The sequence below is a fragment of the Nematolebias whitei genome, chromosome 10 (genome assembly GCF_014905685.2).
Source record: "Nematolebias whitei isolate Nwh7 chromosome 10, NemWhi1, whole genome shotgun sequence".
Taxonomy (NCBI): domain Eukaryota; kingdom Metazoa; phylum Chordata; class Actinopteri; order Cyprinodontiformes; family Rivulidae; genus Nematolebias; species Nematolebias whitei.
Window position 1 is genome coordinate 30087033 of NC_056507.1, and position 17560 is coordinate 30104592.

The 17560-nt window shown below is 40.0% G+C and overlaps 2 protein-coding genes across 2 annotated transcripts in view; both read left to right on the forward strand.

Annotated features, from left to right (window-relative positions):
* The window catches only part of LOC119415799 (CD81 antigen-like), a 17128-nt gene extending 15607 nt beyond the window's left edge, over positions 1-1521 (forward strand). Inside the window, exons 7-8 of the mRNA XM_037682971.1 lie at positions 1290-1373; positions 1456-1521. Of these exons, the coding sequence (XP_037538899.1) occupies positions 1290-1373; positions 1456-1521 (150 nt within the window). The remainder of the gene's footprint in view (positions 1-1289; positions 1374-1455) is intronic.
* Positions 1522-12328: 10807 nt separating this feature from the next.
* LOC119416327 (plakophilin-3) overlaps positions 12329-17560 on the forward strand; it is a 20982-nt gene continuing 15750 nt past the window's right edge. Inside the window, exon 1 of the mRNA XM_037683555.1 lies at positions 12329-12633. Coding sequence (XP_037539483.1) covers positions 12402-12633 — 232 coding nt within the window. The 5' untranslated portion in view covers positions 12329-12401. The remainder of the gene's footprint in view (positions 12634-17560) is intronic.

The following is a 17560-nucleotide window of genomic DNA, read 5'->3' on the forward strand; positions in this document are numbered from 1 at the left end:
ATATAAAGTTCAGTAGCATGAAATGAAGTAAATAATAAAGTCCTAAACTCAAAGTCTCAGATTTAGTTTGTTGTATTGAAAGACTGTAGTAGATAAATATTAAACAGAACTTAGTAAATACTAATGGATCTACATCAACTGATTACTTTCTGAACATTTTATTAAATCTGTCCGGTGGTTTATCTGATGTTTGCTATCAGAGAAACACACACACACACACACAGGATCAATACACATTTTAGATTTTATAAAGTTGCATATTCAAAGGAAAGTTCAGGTTTTTTTGTTTCTGAGGTGTTGGATCATTTAATATATGTTTTGTGGGAGATTAATAAATATTTCAGTTTGGAAAAATAGTTTAATTCTAACTAAACTGACTAATTTGAGCAGCATCAAGACCAAAGTGGGTTGCTGTCATCTAAAAAAAAGATCACATACAGTAAGTTTCATATGAGCCTTTTTTAAATACAGTATAAGTTTCGACTTCACTCAGCTTCATGTTATTTTCATGTATTCTGTAGTTTTTGTGCAGCTTGGGACAATTCTTGCAGAAAAAGTCAGAACATTTTTACCAGAATAATCCTTTAATGTAAAATTATTATCAGTAAGATATTAAACGGTCATAAACTTTTCACAGGACCTCACTTTATGGGGTAGAGGCAGGGCAGCCAACTCAGGACCCCAAAGTCCCAGGTTCAATCCCCAGTCATTGCACATCTCGTGGTGTCTCTGAGCAGCACACCTCATCCCCAGTTGCTCCCCAGACGCTTTCAATATCTGCCCACTGCTCCACCTGGGGGTGGATGGGTTAAAAGCAGAGAGCCAATTTTCACATAACACATTATTATTATTTGAAATGATCCAATCTATCCCTTTAGGCTAAACTTATTTTTTATGTATTTTATTTTAACACACAAGATTTGGGACATTTTAACTGCTTTTATGCTGGTAAATATTGTTGAGCCCAAACCACATCCACTCATTGTTTAAATAGATTATATTGCTTTAATGATTTAAGAAATATTTCATTAACTTATGATCTTTTTGATCAGACCAACTGAACCCACACTGGTTTAGTCTGTAACCCTGGAAGCCTCGTGTTCCTACAGATGATTAACGTCAAACAGACTGGGATCAGATAACGTTCAGTGTAAACAGTCCTGTAGGCAGCGCAGCCCTTTGCTTTGACAGTAAACATTTCTTTATGACATGGAATCCCTGACGATGTGCGAGCGGTAGAAACATCTCACCCATCACAGCATCCTCACCCAGCCTCTTCCTCCCCTCAGGGCTGTCACATAAAGCTGGTCGAGCTGTTCTCTAAGAAGCTCTACCTCATCGGCCTCGCCGCCCTGGTGGTTGCCGTCATCATGGTGAGTGTCGGACTACAAAAGATACGCTCTTCATCATTACGAATGTTTTTAATCCAGATGTGTTTTCCTTGTCTGTGTTTAGATCTTTGAGATGATCTTCACCATGGTGCTCTGCTGTGGGATCCGTAACAGCCCAGGCGTGTACTGAAGGAACAGGGGACGGTCCACTTCATGCTAATGACGTGTTTCTGTGCTGCTTTTAGCACAAAATGGGTATTTTTACCGTTTTTATTTTAGATTATAACTCGTTTTAATAGTGCTTATTTGTCAGTGCTAACCTTTAGTTGAACCTCTAGCTGTGAGATTTTTAATTTTTATTTATCAAACGACACGTGTCAAACAATCAGCAGTCGGTGATTTTGTTTTATGGATGTATAAATTTGTACATATCTAGCAGATGTTTTTCAGTAGAGCGTGTGTACTTCCTGGTTGTTTATGTGGCATCTCGCTGCAGCTGTGAGGATACGAGCATCTCTGCCTCAAACGTCGTGAAAGATCTCACCTTTTGTGAGCTGGTGAGACACCCCTCCATGAAAAAGAGCAAAGTTTTACATCTGTTCTTGCAGCCTCTTTTTTTTTTTTTGTAATGAACAATAATAAATTATGTCAAGTTTCCTCCACCAGTGCCATTCATCCTTTTTTTGTTGTTGTTTTGGGCAAAAAGGAAGCGAGACAACTTCTCTTTAACAATAATGCTTGTAAATTATGAGCAGTCCGCTCATTTAACTATTTATTTCATTGGTTTAAAAGAGGATGGAAACACATATGTAACTACGTATGCACTTTTAATTCACGTTTGATCCTGACTGGTTTCAAAGCGCCTCACAGGCCTAGTGTGTTTGCGGTGAACCTCCACCAGGGGGCAGTGTCGTACCCACTTGTTTGCCCACTCTGCAGCAAACCCTCAGAACAATACCAGATGAACTGACTTGTATTTCTGGCACAGTGACAGTAGACACACCCAGAGCACATGTTTGTTCTGATAACAGGTTTACTTTCTCACCAAAGGAAACAGCTTTTCTGCTTTGATGTCAGGTGCGACGACGTTTAAATTAAAAACACGCCTCAAGCCCAAACACGCTCACTTCTTCCAAAATGACTGATGAGCTTTGAAGACATCTGTTGACTGTCTCTCTTCTTCTTTAGAGGTCCCTTTACTGATTGTATTTTCTCATCACTCAGTTAATATTCACCTCTGCTGATGTTTGTTTTTGTCTCTTTTGTTGCCAGACTAAACTTTGCCTCCCGGCTTCAGCTACAGGGATATTTAGACAACAGAGTGTTAGCTTGGTGGCAACACTTTGTGGAAGCCACGCTTCCTGTTTCCAGAGGTCAAAGCTTCTTCTTCTTCTTCAGTCCTGAATCTGAAACACTGTCCTGTGTCTGAACAGAGCAATTTTCAAGACGTTACAAAATGTAAAGCTGTGAAAGTAAAACTAAAAGAAATATATTGGATGGGGTTTAATGAAGTTGAGGTCAGCTGTTCATTATCAAGAGAAATGACTGAAAAGTTGTTAAAAAGTACATTTATATATTGTTCAAGTAAACGTGACAACTATGAGTTAAAAGCATGTGGACCTTTGAACAAGCATTTTCTTGCAACATCTGGGCGTGACCTGTTAAAGAAAAAAAGCTCACCGCCGCCATGATTGGATTTAAAATAATAATATGAGGAGGGGAAAGAAGGTTGGAGCAAATAAAAAAAATTAATTAATATTTAAAAAAAATCTTTTTTGATTTGTGGTTTTAGACCTGCAGCAAAGGATGTGTGTGAGCTGATTTAACGCAGAGAATAAATTATCAGAGGACGGTGTCTTCTCGCCTCCCTGTGCTGTCATCATTACCTTTGTAGACCTGCCACCCGCTGACTCAGCTTTGGATTGTCTTGCTCCTTCTAGGATTACCAAGTTTTGTTCTTTCTTCAGGCTAGGCTAACGGCTAGCCAAACTGCGTCAAAACAAGTATTTCTCAAATATGTCACACAGGTAACATTAGCTAATATTAAACGTGTACTTTACACGACACTGTTTGTTCAGTTTGTCACTGTTTTATCAAAGTCCTCCACTGGACTGAGCAGAAGTGCTAATCAAGTGTACTGGTACATTCAAAAGTCTCAACAGACCGATGTTTGTGTAGTAATACGGACATTGTTCGTGCAAAACGTTTAAAGGTACCAAACAGGACTCCAGTCAGCCATCAGGTGAAACGGAGGAACAGACCCAGACCAGTGGTCATTCTGTATGTTGAGGGGGTATCAGAGAAACTGAGACATTTATTTTCTAAACATAACGTCCCAGTGGCTTTTAAACCCCAAAATACATTACGGCAAAGACTGGTTCATCCCAAAGATCCAGTCCCCCGGCACAAACAGAGTAATACTGTGTATGTTGTTCAGTGTCAGGAGGGTGATCAGTCTTACATCATGGAAACTAAACAGCCACTGGCCAAAAGGATGGACCAGCACAGAAGATCAACATCATCAGGCCAGGACTCTGCGGTCTACACTCATCTCCAGGCCAGCGGTCACTCTTTCAGGGATGAAGATGTTCACATCCTGGATAAATGGTAAATGGACTGTACTTTTACAGCTCCTTTCTATCTTATCGAGACACTCAACGCACTTTACACTACAATCCGTGCCCTTATTTACCCGTTCATACATCACTCTACTAGATCTCTCCAAAGACGAATCAGTGCTTTATCACATTCATACACTGATGGGACATCAGAGGCAATGAGGGGTTCAGTGTCTTGCCCAAGGACACTTCAGCATGTCACTGCTGGTGGAATCAAACCCCCAACTTTCCAATTGGAGGACAACTGCTCTAACCACTCATCCACAGCCACCCTCGATAGAGAGGAATGATGGTTTGAGAGAAGAGTGAAGGAGGCCATCTTTGTGAAGAGAAACCGTCCATCATTAAACAGGGGTGGAGGCCTCCATGTCTCTTACAATGTTATTGCTAGAATCACTCAGCCCTCTGAGAATAGCAAGCAGCCATCAGAGCACTAATGATTGGTCGTTAGGCTGGTGGTCCTCGTGAACAACTAGTTCTGGATGTTATCTGCAAACTGGTTGATGCACTATGAGAAGGTGCTTTTTATAAGACTGAGTTTAGTGCAGCTCCTCAGACTGAAGAAGTCTTTTGGATAAAAAACAAAACGTTTCAACATTTTATTTTATTTTTTAATTTTTAATCCATCCAGAGGACCTGACTTAACTTTGTTAGATTTTTCTACCTGGATTATTGAGCATGAATCAGGATAGTTCATTGCAAAGTATGAAAAATCAAACATGACTGGCTTCTTGATCAAACATCCTGAACTATATTGAACTGTGCAGTTTGAATTGACTCCAGTAGTTGTCCAGATTTATTGATATGCAATTGTAAAATGAGGGTATGCAGTCAGTGTAAACAAAGCACTTGGATGAATTGACGCTTGGGTCACATGACTGGTACATTAGGCTGGCTGTAGTCTGTGTAGGTAAACACATACGGTGAAATGGGTCAGAGAAGATGTTTAGGTGGAAATACGAGAGAATCTGCTGCTAAACATCAAATAAAATTGCCATAAAGACCAAGCTCAGCATTCGAACACATTCAAAACATTGTTTACAGGTATGTTTAGCACTTGGACCTCACTTTCTTTTCATCTGCATACTTTACTCAACAAATCGGAGCGTAAATACGTGCCATCATGTCAAAGTTGTTGAAGTTCTTTATTGCAACATCACCATCGTGGACCTGTTTTCAGTCATGTCAGCTGTTTTCGTAGATGAGCTGCAGCAGTTTTCATTAGAAATGAAAGGAGCACCTTTGATATTAGCTAACGTAGCATTCTTTCACACCTGTATGAGATTTTTGAAGAACTGGGTTTTTTGCACCTTAAACAAATAATATGAACAAGGCCACTGTTTTTGCTGGCTGTTCACCTATAGCCTGCAGTGGCACATCCAGAATTTTTTTAAAGGGGTGGCCATGTGGGTGGGGCCCACTTAAAATCTTAAAGTGGCACACCTAAAACTGTTAACCAGAGCAGAATTTTAGGAGATTTATGTCATTGTCATATATATTACTGACAAATACAGCAACGCAGGAGTTATGAAATCACCTTCTGAAAAACATTACTACATTTTTGTTAATTTACTTAATTTAATATTACTATTACTATTCCACCAAAGTTCATGCTCAGTAATCCAGGTACAAATCAAACAATGTTCAGTCTGGTCATCTGGATGGTTTCTTTTTTTGCTGAGACGTTTCATCTTTCATCCAAAGGATTTATTCAGTCCAAGGAGCCACAACCAAACTGGACTTGGGGGACTGCAGTTTGTTTGTGGCTCCTCGGACTGAAGAAGTCCTTTGGATGAAGGACGAAACGTCTCAGCAAAAAAAGAAACCGTCCAGATGACCTGACTGAACATTGTAGTATAACTATTATTACGAGTTATTTTAGAGAGGCCATTGCCCCACCTCTGGTCTCCTCTTCGTGGTGCCCCTACTATCTTGGAGGAAAATGTCTACCTTTTTAATACTCCGTGTTCTGACTGACACTCCTAAAGTACTATTTCTTTATGCCAGAACATTGCTTAAAATTTAAAAAATCAGGTCATTTATTTAAAGAGCCAAAGTGTTGATTCTGTTGAATATTGAAGAAACCCACATGTGAAGCTGTCCAAAGACTCTAGGCCAGAGGTGTCCAAAGTGGGGCCCGTGGGCCAAAGTTGGCCCGCCAAGCTGTTCTCATTGCTATTATTAAAATTTACTTTGAAGAATCAATTTGTATTCACTCAGTCATTCCACCAAGGGCGTCAGAAGCATCCGTAATGTGTGTGTATGGGGGGGGGGGGGGGGGGGGCACAATGATGTGTGTAGGTGCGTGCATGTGTGTGCACGTGCGTGTGTGTAAAAAAGTGTTCACTAGTGTATTTCACCTAGATTTCCTTTAATTCTACACATTTAAAACATGTTTTTCACTAAGTTTGTGTAAATTCAGCTGTGGGTTTTAAAGACATTTTAACTTTAATACACTTTAATACAGAGCATCAGATCGGCACTATTTGTCTTTATAAAGAAATAAAAAACATCACCACTGGACATGTTTACTTGTGTTCAACACTCCTCATCTAAATGATGTTTCTCATGAAGCTTGAGAAAGATATAAAGACATAAAGATATTTCAACTTTAATGCACCTGAACACACAGCGTCTCTTACACCTGCAGCGTCACAGTTACTGCTAAGATAAGATGCTACGTAGCGCTCCTCTCAAGCATCCTGTATATATGTTTATGATCAACCCCCCCCCCCCCCCTTCCACGGACAACAACTGCAGAGGTGTCCCCATCTCCTCCACATGTGCGTGTTTTCTGCCGAGGCAGGAGGAGACGCACAGAAACACTGCAGGCAGCTGTGTAGAGTTGGGGGTCACCGGGAAAACCTGGAGTGGACTTTTAGTGGTTTGAGTATTCTCCTGTTAATCAAGTGGAATGGATTTGTTCACGAAGAAAGAGAAACTGCACCACTTGAACTAATGTTTCATAGTAAAAGTGGGGGCGTCCAAATGAACTTTTTTTCTTTATGTGGGGGGGACACGTCCACTTCACATATAATGGTTGACGCCTATGTATTCCACGCATTGACTTTAATGTTAGATGGAAATGTCAGCCCAATGACTATATATGGGACTGTTTATTTATGTTCATATTATTGTTGCTGTTAAGTTGTGTTGCAGTTGGACATGCTTCTTTTACATTTTGCACTGCATATAATTATAATGAAATGCTAAAAATTCAATATTTGTTTTAATTTCTTATATATAACGTTATATTTTGTGTTCTGTAATGTTCTTTATATACAGAACGGAACGTTAAATAACTGTATAAAAAATAAATATACTTTACTTAAATAAGTATTTGCATTTCATACATTATATTATTTGTTATATTTGGGCCGCAGCCTTCTGATAGATTTTACATTTAGCCTCACAGGGAAAAAGTTTGGGCACCCTTGTTCTAGGCTGAGTTTGAGACCCAATAGCTAAAGAAGTTAAATGATACTCATTTATCATTTTATTTGGTGATTATTCAGCTGTTTGGCTTCTGATGAACAATAATATACACGTGCAACCATGTCACGCAAGTCATCTCTGTGTAACGTCATTTCAGAGAAGACAACAGACGAACCAGGTGGAAGCTGCAGGTACATGAGACAACAGGCAGCCCATATCACTATCATGCTGTCATGCTGTCACACACACACACACACACACACACACACACACACACACACACACACGCACACACACACAGTGAGTCAGGCTGAATTCAGTAAAAACGGCTGCTCTGCTCTCTGAGTCATCAAAGAAATGTTGCTAAAATCCTAAATCTGATCAAATCTGGTGACTCCTGTCCAAAAAGCCTCCTGAGAAATCCTAAAATCCTCTAAACCCTTTTCTGTACCGTTTTATAGAATCAATCGTGTAAAAACCTAGAGGGCTGAAGGGGAAAGCAGACTGTCGCTCATCTCCAACACACCCTGCCAGGCCTCCTTGACTCATCCTGTTTTTGTGTTTGGGCGCTTTTTTTTTTTTTTTTTTGGCATTCACTTTGGAAAGCAAATTTAAATGTTCAGGGCGGTGACTGTAATTAAAACTTTTAATACAATGTAACTCCCACTGGAGTGGGTCAGAGCAGGTACAAAACTCCAGAGAGCATCACACCAGCTGCAGCGGACATGGTAAGTCTTCACACAAACACCTGGACTGGGGCTTTTTTATTCTTTCACGCATTTTTTGATAAAAATGTAACTTTTAATTTATATAAAGTGTCTTCTTAGGAATTAGCATTAAGATGCTTTCAAATGTTGATTGTTGCTGCTTCTTTATATTTGTGAAGGTGATGTTTCAGCTGATAAAGTTCATCATTAATGATCGTAACCTCTGAGCTGACATTTTTAGATAAACTGAGTTTTTACAGCAAAGAAAGTCAGTCTTTCCACTAAAGATCGAATATTTGTTTGTATTTTTGTCATTAACAAGATATTTAGAGAGTAAAAACGTGCGTACATGAACGTGCACTGCTCTCCGTCTCTCGTTGGAGGCGATCGTTCTTGTTGCTACGCTGTCATCAAGCGAAACAAATAAAAGTAAGGTGCGGCCTCGCCTTAATGCCAGACTGCAGCAGAGCCACACCTTGTAACAGCCTGTCCAACTTACCTCTGCAACAAGTTGTTGTTTTTAAAGATTTCAAACAAATTACAACCTGCAGCTCAAATATCGCCTCTGCTCGAGCATTAAAAACAACAAAAAGTCTTGAAAAAAATACATTTCATATAATTTTTATGTAAATGCTGCCACAAAAAAATAGGAAATAAAATTTGCTTCATTATGTTCGATTAAAAATTGTGATTTTGTCTAAAAAAATTGGTTGATAAATTGGGATAATTAGAAAACATTGAGGGATTTTAGCTTTAGAGGAGAAACCTGAACGCATTTACCTTGAAATATGTCAATAAATCATCTGAGGAGTCAAATAAATTGCACTGTAGCTCACATTTTAGTTTCTTTAAAGGAAAAGCTCTTTGTATTTTATCTTTTAATGCACAAGTTCTTGTTAGGGATGGTTAATATGTGATTATTCAAGCGATGGTTTTAATTTGTTCAACATGAAACGGTCACATTGGCAAAAGAAAAAGCATCAGTGTTGCATGTCGGTCATCAGCCGCAGAAAAACTCTACTTTCACTGAGGTTGTTGTTGTTTGTTTCATTAAAGCTGCAGTTCACCTTAAATCAAATCCAGTTTTGAATGTTCTCTTTCATGCAGCGATGAAACCTCACTGTGGTTTCATGTTGCTCCCGGCTGGCGGGATCAAAGTGTCGATGAGAACAGTGAGCGCTTTTCACTCGTTGCGTCTTAATGTGGAGAAGTCGTCAACAAGATTTGTTCGTCTCTTACGTTTATTAAAAAAAACACAAACACGTGGAATAAATACTAAAGTCAGTAAAGTGGTTCAACGTGGACTGATCTGTTCATGTTGGTGTTTTATTCACCTTTTCTTGTGTTCAGATAAAAAGCAGATGTTTTTTGATAATTAAGTAGAAGGCCCGACCGTGCAGCCATTTTATGGGCCTTCCTGGTCCTGTTGAGGGTTTTAGAGGGAGCTGGTGATGGGCGGGTGCACCACGGACAGACAGGTCACACACACACACACACACACACACACACACAACATAACACACTTTGGAGTAACCAATGGACCTGACGTGTGTTTTGTTAGAAAACTAAAGTGCTCGGGAGAAAAAAAATCACAGAACGTCTTTGAAACATTCAAACAAGAAGAGTTTTTATATAATAACTTCAAGATTACACTTTCTGTTAATTTTGTTAACTCTAACTTATGTCCACCTGGTTTCCAACAGGGAGTAAATCTGTGCACGTTCAGACCCAAGCTTTGCTTCAATATTCTATATGTTTTAGACAAAATGCTCAAAACACAAACTACATCGGACTCGTTTGTGCTTTTTGTTTTCTCAGCACGTGTGTGATTTTATAACGTGTAGACCGAAGAAACACAAATCAACAACTAGAAGGTCATTTTGTTCTTAAAGCAGCGGATCGCAAACCTTTTATGTCGGGCTCTTTTCTTTGGAGAAAGTAACCCCCCCCCCCCCCCCCCCCCCAGTCCCACCCCCACCCACAAAACAAAACATTAATCGCAAAAATACTCAAGTTTTCATGACATAAACTTAAATATTTAAAATCTAATCTAAGTAAAATAAAGTTAAAGTTAATTCAAATAGAAAATGTCAATCTCAAGGTATTTTGACTATATCCTGTGAATATAACAAAGTTATGTAAAGGCAAAAACACATTATGAGGGTTGTTAAAACAGAAAATGTCAATTTATGGACTTTGTGTGGGTAAAATTACTTGAACATGAAATAATGATTATTGATTATAAAAAACAGGCAAACTAGACAAACAAAACGGAATCAGTGCAATAAACATCCTGAATCATTGAATGCATTTATCAGAGTACAGTTTACATCACATGAAATAAAAGGAACTGACGCCTTTGCAGAGAGAACTTTGTGAGTTTTTGGAGAAGAAACAACGTTAAACAGAAAAACACCTTTGCTATGAGCTTGTGCATCACATGAACTGGTTTAATTCCATTAACGGCAGCAGCTGAAACAGAGAATCACACTGAGAGAGAGTCAAACAGGCTGTGCCCTCCAGCAGCACCTCATCACGTTTGACTCAACACCTTTCCCAGCAGCTTAGTGAAATGAAGTGGGAGGAGTGGAGGAGAACTCACCTCAGCTGGGTTGACTTGGAGCTTCAACTCAGTAAATGTGACGTCTCCCTTGTATATTTTTAAACACGATAAATACACTCAGTTCCACAATCCTCAATTTAAATCCTTGGTTTTAGTGACACCATACTGCTCCATTTTCCAAACATACACTTTAACAAAGAGAAAAAATTACCAATATGTTAAAATATAGATTTATTATTTGTTTTGTCGTGCGTCTCTAAAATGGGTTTGGGCTGCAATGAGGTGTTGCAACATTAGTTCCTCCTGCTACATGCTCTGGCCCGGGGAAAAACAAAAGAACAAAAAGACAATTGATGTAGCCCCCCCCCCCCCCCACACACACACACACACACATACACACACACACACACCTGGCACGACTCTGGGCCCCCAACCCAACATGTGGGCACACATCATAATGCAGTGAACAACTTATTATTATTACTTCTTATTAAAGTTCGTCTTTTTTAGCTTTTACACGTGTATTACACATGCATTACTTTTTCCAGTCCACTTTGAGCATCCATCCATTATCTTTACCCGCTTATTCCATTATGGGTCATGGGGGTCGCTGGTGCCCATGTCCAGCAATCACTGTGCGAGGGGCGGGGTACACCCTGGACAGGTCTCCAGTCCATCACAGGGACACATAGAGACAAACGAGACAAACAACCATTCACTCTCTCACTCACAGCTAGGGACAATTTAGAGTTACCAATCAGTCTAACATGCATGTTTTTGGTCTGTGGGAGGAAACCGGAGTACCAGGAGAAAACCCACGCATGCACGGAGAGAACATGCAAACTCCACCCAGAAGGCCCCTGGACCGGGGTTTGAACCAGGGACCTGCTCGCTGAGAGGCAGCAGCTCTAGTTGCGCCACCTCACTTTGAGCAGATTTTTAAAATATAAACATTTTATATATAAAATAAAGGTCAAGACACTGTAAATAGTTTATTGTAAAACGAAAGGAGACATTTTAGTATGAAGGTCAAAGTAAAAACTACATTGAACAGAAGTACTTGTGGCTGTAATTCACTTATATATTTTTTATTTAAAATGCAGTTTTGTTTCTCAATTATGAAGTGAGTTATTTTATTTTCTCCCTAATTCATGGGTGAAACTGCAACTAATTTAATAACTGTTAACAACTAGTATGATGGTTTGAAAGATATAATGAAGCAAAAAGCTGTTGTCGTGTGAAAACAGTCATGAAATAAATAAGCTGTTATGAAAAACACAATTGTGACACACAATAATAAAAATAGATTGCTTTTCTCATTTCATAATGTTTTATTTATTTATTTAAGTTGGAGCATTTTGGTGTTCTATACCCACAGACCAAAAACACCCATGTTAGAGAACTCTAATTGTTCCTATAGGTGTTCGTGAGAGAGTGAATGGTCGTTATGGACTGGAGACCAGTCCAGGTGTCCCCGCCCCTCGCACAGTGGGCACCAGTGACATCCGCGACCCAAAAAGGAAGAAGCGGGTTAAGATAAGAGCCAGGCCGATTTGACTCAGCTTGTCTGTGTGGAGGGGGAGGGGGACCAGCTCACCTGGCAGGTACTGGCCCCTCGGCTCCTCCTGTGGCTCCTCCCCCTCCTCTGTGGACGCGCTTCTCTGTGCGCTCCGCTCCGTGCCACGACGCAGAGCGCAGACGGTTTGTCCGCAGCACGGACGCCCTCCGGTCTCCCTGACTTGTCACCATGAGCACCATGGCCTCAGAGAGCGTGTTTTTCTCCACCTTACAGCCCAACACCTCGGTCACCACCTACGCCCTCCCGTCGGACGTCCAGCTCGGAAATGGGGGCGCACTGTCGGACGAGGCGGCCAGAGCGCGGCGCGTCCAGCAGCAGATCCAGATGAGACTGGCCGAGAAGACCACACTTCCGCGTCAGAATGGGTCCACCACCACCGCCTCCCACTACGCCATGTCAGGTAGATATCGACAAGTCCTTTAGGTTACACAGCTGGGGGGCTGCTCAGTCTTCTGCTCTCTGTCTCGAAAAAAAAACAAAAAAACCTCTGACTTTCTGACTTGGTTTGTTCAGAGCTGCAATAAAGTGCAGAACAGGTGCTGAGATCATCATCTGACCAATGAGCTGAGCTTTTATGGCTGAAGGTCTGTTTGACTTGAAGCTTTTAATAGCTGAACTTATGAGTCATCCTATTCAGAGAAGAAACGCGATCTTCTTGTTAAAAGGGACAAAATATGATCCACTTAAACTCCCAAAACATTTGGACTTGTCCAAAGTTTTATTCTCTCTTGGGTTCTGACCTCACGGACTGTTCTGCTGTCAGCACAGTGACAAGAGGCCAAACTGGTATTTGTATCTGTTAAAAGGCACCAGGTCTTTCTCCTTATTTCATTAAGTAATAAACACTCCAAAATACCATTTAAAACAGCATTGGATTGAGTATGGAGGGCTGAAAGTGCCCCCCCCCAAAAAAAAGCCTGCATGAAAAAAAGCATAAATAGCTTGAAAATGTATGCAAATCAATATATATATATATATATATATATATATATTCCATTGTTCTGTTTTTAATACATTATCTTTGCAGTTTCTCTTCATTTGTTACCATAAACACATTTATTGCTGCGTTTGGTTGCTAATCTGGTATTTGCAATCGTTTGAATATTTTTGACATTACTGCATGCGTTTCTGTCATACAATTCAAATGTAAGGGATGTGGCGTTATATGTTGAAGCCACATCCTAAGATACTCACTCGTTGGTTGTTTATAACAAGCTATGCTTACGCCATGTTCAACTGGCCTCGTTGGTTGAAAACTATTTTAGATTGATGTCTCCTTTAACCAAACCATGGTCCGGTTTCTGCACAAAAGTAGCATTTTTGCTGGTGACCAGGTTAGTTATTATTAAGTTGATTACAAATTGTCACGTGGCATCTAATACACCCAAACACCTAATTAACATTAACAGACAGAAATGAAACCGAAACGTTAATTACTGAAGCTTTTGTTTTTTTTAATATGCAAGGCAACCATTTTAGGTTTCAGGGTTAAAGATATAAGATCCTTAATATGTTTAAATTTGGAAGTTGTGTTTATTTAAGTTTATTATTCTGCTTTGATTCTCTTGACATATTCAACCCTTAAATGAAACACTTCAATCTAACACACAGAACCAAACATAAAAAAACGGCACTTCCTGCTGTGCAGTTTCGATACAGATGCCTCTTTTATGATTCAATACTTTATGACCGTCTGAGTCCTTTTCGTAACAAAATAATTAGCACAAGTTGTTTTTGTATAGTTGGAACAAAAAGTTACTTTTCAAAAACGATCTATTTCACTCCAGATTAAACTCTCCGCTTTTGTCGTCAGTGCTAAAAGTTATTAAGTTCTCCACTGAGCACGTCTGCCTTAAGACACCTCTGCATAATGAGGCTGAGAGGCAACAAATAAAATAAAATAAGAGTCACAGGAATATACAAAGGAGACAGAAATCTATATGTTTGGGGAAACAAAATAGATGAGAACGCAGCAAGGAAATGTTACAGAAAAATATATACGTTTTATATAAAATGAGCAAAAAAATCACATAAATAATTTAGGGAAGTAAAGAAAAATAGAGAACATGCAACAATAAATGAATAAACATTTAAAGTAGTTGAATTAGTTTGTAAGTTTCATTCACTGAGTTGTGTACACGTCTTAATTCTTGATTTTGGCAGTTTCAGGCTTCCATAGATTGTGATTTTTTAAATTTATTATTATGTCTTTTATGTTCAGTTTTAGAGCCAGTTGTGACTTTTTGCAGAATTTGTTTATAATAATGACAGAAAACATTAGTCAAAGAGGGAAACGTTCTCTGCGTACCGACCAGTGAACCCAAAACACAGATTACTTTCTCGTTTTCCTCCGACACGGTTCAAATGTCTCTGAATGTGAATGCGCTGGTTTTGTCGAGCAGCAGTGTGGATTTTCTCCACTCTCTTCCTCCTCAGGATTCCTGTGGATTTGTTTCTCGTCAGCTCTTGGGGGGGATTTTTGATTTGTCCTCGAGCAGCAGCAGCAGCTTTAGTATCTTGTCTGTGCAAATCACAAACGGTTAATGTGTAACAGGCCTAAACAAGTGCTGCTTTCATGAACTTCCCTGGTAGCAGGGCGAAGGTCTGCGGATAGGGTTTCACTTCTTTTACTTGTATAAAAGGGATGAGGGTTGTCGTGACGACCAGCTGTTTTTGCTTGTTGTCATAATACATCACAAAATACGTCCATGGGAGCAATCTTCATGCTGATCAGGGTGAAAGTTTATACGCTATGACTCCCCAAAAAGGGGATAAAACATTTCCTGGAGAAGTGGGAAATTATCTAGTGAGTAATTGCATCCCATTATTGATTTCATGCAGTTAAGAAGCTGAAAGTAGATCAAACACACGCAAAAAAAAAAATCTACTGGTGCGTGACAATTACTGTATTTTCCGACGTATAAGTCACAGTTTTTTGTGTGCATAAATTGGCATGCCTGAAACTTACGAAGCGAAGCGACGAATTTATGTTTTTTAAATTTATAACCCAATTTTTGGCTGAGATCTGATGATTTCGTTCATTCGGACATGGATATATTTTTTTTTGTATTATCGTTGGATGTAACTGGGACCCTGTGTACATAGTTTCGTTCCACCTCATGTACCACATGTGATGTGAACGACAATAAAAATCCTTGAATCCTTGAAAATATTGAACATCACCATTTTCAGCCATTAGAGGGCCCTCAACTAATATGGCAAGCCAAGTGTCTCATTAATAGGTAAAAGTGGCTATTAATGAGACACTTGGCTTGCCATACAGGTCACTTTCGTCTCGCTCCAGAACTCCTGGAATGCAGCTGATTTGACCATTAAAGTGCGTTTATTAAGGAAAAGTTCAACTGAGACACCTTTACTATAATTGCGAGCAAACAAATAATTGTTTTTAAGTGTTAATCTTGTTAAATTCTTGTTAAAGTCCTCCCGTGCACGCTCCCGCGGTCGCCATTTGGCAACCAATTGATTTTTTTAACTACACCGGCCCATGTTTCCAGGCTGTCAGCGGTGACGCATAATAGATGTGACTTATACGGCGAAGCAACGTATTTGTTTTGTTTCCACTTTCTTAGACATATTTGGACTGATGCGACTTGTACGGTGGAAAATACGGTATGTTGCATCTTGCAACAACAACAAAAAGTCACTGTGTACAACCAAACAGCAGAGAACACGCAGGGCCTCTCAGCACTTTGTTCGTGTGACCTTTGTATTCTGGGTAATGTCGAGGAGAGCTTTTTACTCATTTTTCTAGTTTTAGTATTTCCTAGAGGTGCTAAGATCAAACCTGTCTCGACATGCTGATGTTGCGTTTGAAAAGGGCTGAGCGCACAGTGACGCACGGAGCGTGTCCTGAACGGGTCTTTGTTTTTAAAACTCCATCGCACCTGTCAAACTCTCCTAACGAGTGTCTTTTGGGTTTGCTCAGGCCTTTGTTTGGAGGAGAACACATACAGTCTGACTGATATTAGCTCTTTAAACAAAGCATCTCAGAACGGAGAAGACTGTTATTTCAGAGCTTTGTGGCCTGACAGGACTTAGCATTTGCACGTGTGGAAAACAAAAACACCTCAAGGATTCAGGAAGGAATGTCTCCTTGTCTGTGTCTGCAGGCCGCAGCTTTTGTTGTCAATCAAACATGAGGGACACGTCTCAGCTGAAAAATCATAAATAAATATCCACACCGATGTGCATACGAGGAGAGCGCGAACAACGACGACGGAGAAAGAGTTTTTAGCGGGAGGTGTTTTCAGGGTGTGTTTGTGTGCGGTGAGGGCTGCTCAGGTGTGCTGGGTGTTGTCAGGGTTGGGTTTGGGTCACGTCAGAGAACATGTCGCTCATTCTCGGCTACACCAACTGGTTTTGAGATCGTGTGCCCCGCAGCAGCGATCGAGGCACTGCAGCCTCACATGGGAAGTGGAAAAACAGCAACTTCTCAGGAACAAGGTGAACACAAGCGCTGCCTCAAATATGCACCGAAACTTGTCTTTGTCTTATCAGCTGAGATCAGAGGAGGGCGAGTTAGATCAGGACGACCTGGGTTTAACACGGGACTGCTGTGGTCTGACGTAGAATAAAATAAAGCGCGTTGATAAGAGATTGAAGCGTTAACGTGAACGATTAGTGTTTTATTTTTGCATCAATTCACTACAGAACAGGTTGTGGTAATATCCCATCAGCTGAGCACTCTGAAACTACATTTCATCACAGTCATTTCAAAAACACGCCTTTAGACCGTCAAGAATGGTCTTTATAAACCAATCCTGCTGATCTACAGGGCGGAAAATTCAAGCTACTGGTTTTGTTTTACATCCACAACAAATTGTACATATATACAGCTCACGCAGTTTGTCACAATGCTGCAGAAAGCAATTTATACAACATGTTATTTGTGGTTCATCTTGCGCCACATTATCACCTTTTTAAAGCAACGTTTAGGTGAACTGAATGACCCTGGAGTTGCAACCTGCCAGTGTTAAGTTTGACGGTGTTGTTGTGGGACGCTGGTGTTGCTCCAGCTGCAGGGTGGAGACAGGAATGCATTTACATATCCATTGCTTCATGCGGTCTTAATGAGACTAATGTGTAGTATGACAGGACTAGAACAATACAAACAGCACGTTTCCATTTTTAATTCCAGTGAGCAAAGATAATGCGTTCGCCATCAAAATGTTTTTATTTTATTAGGGATGCACAACATTATCGGCATGGTATCGATATCAGCTGATATTAGCGATAAAGTTAAGTATCGGACATCAACCAGTCCATCAAAATAACTCACCGATATAAAAGGTGCTGTTTGTATTGTT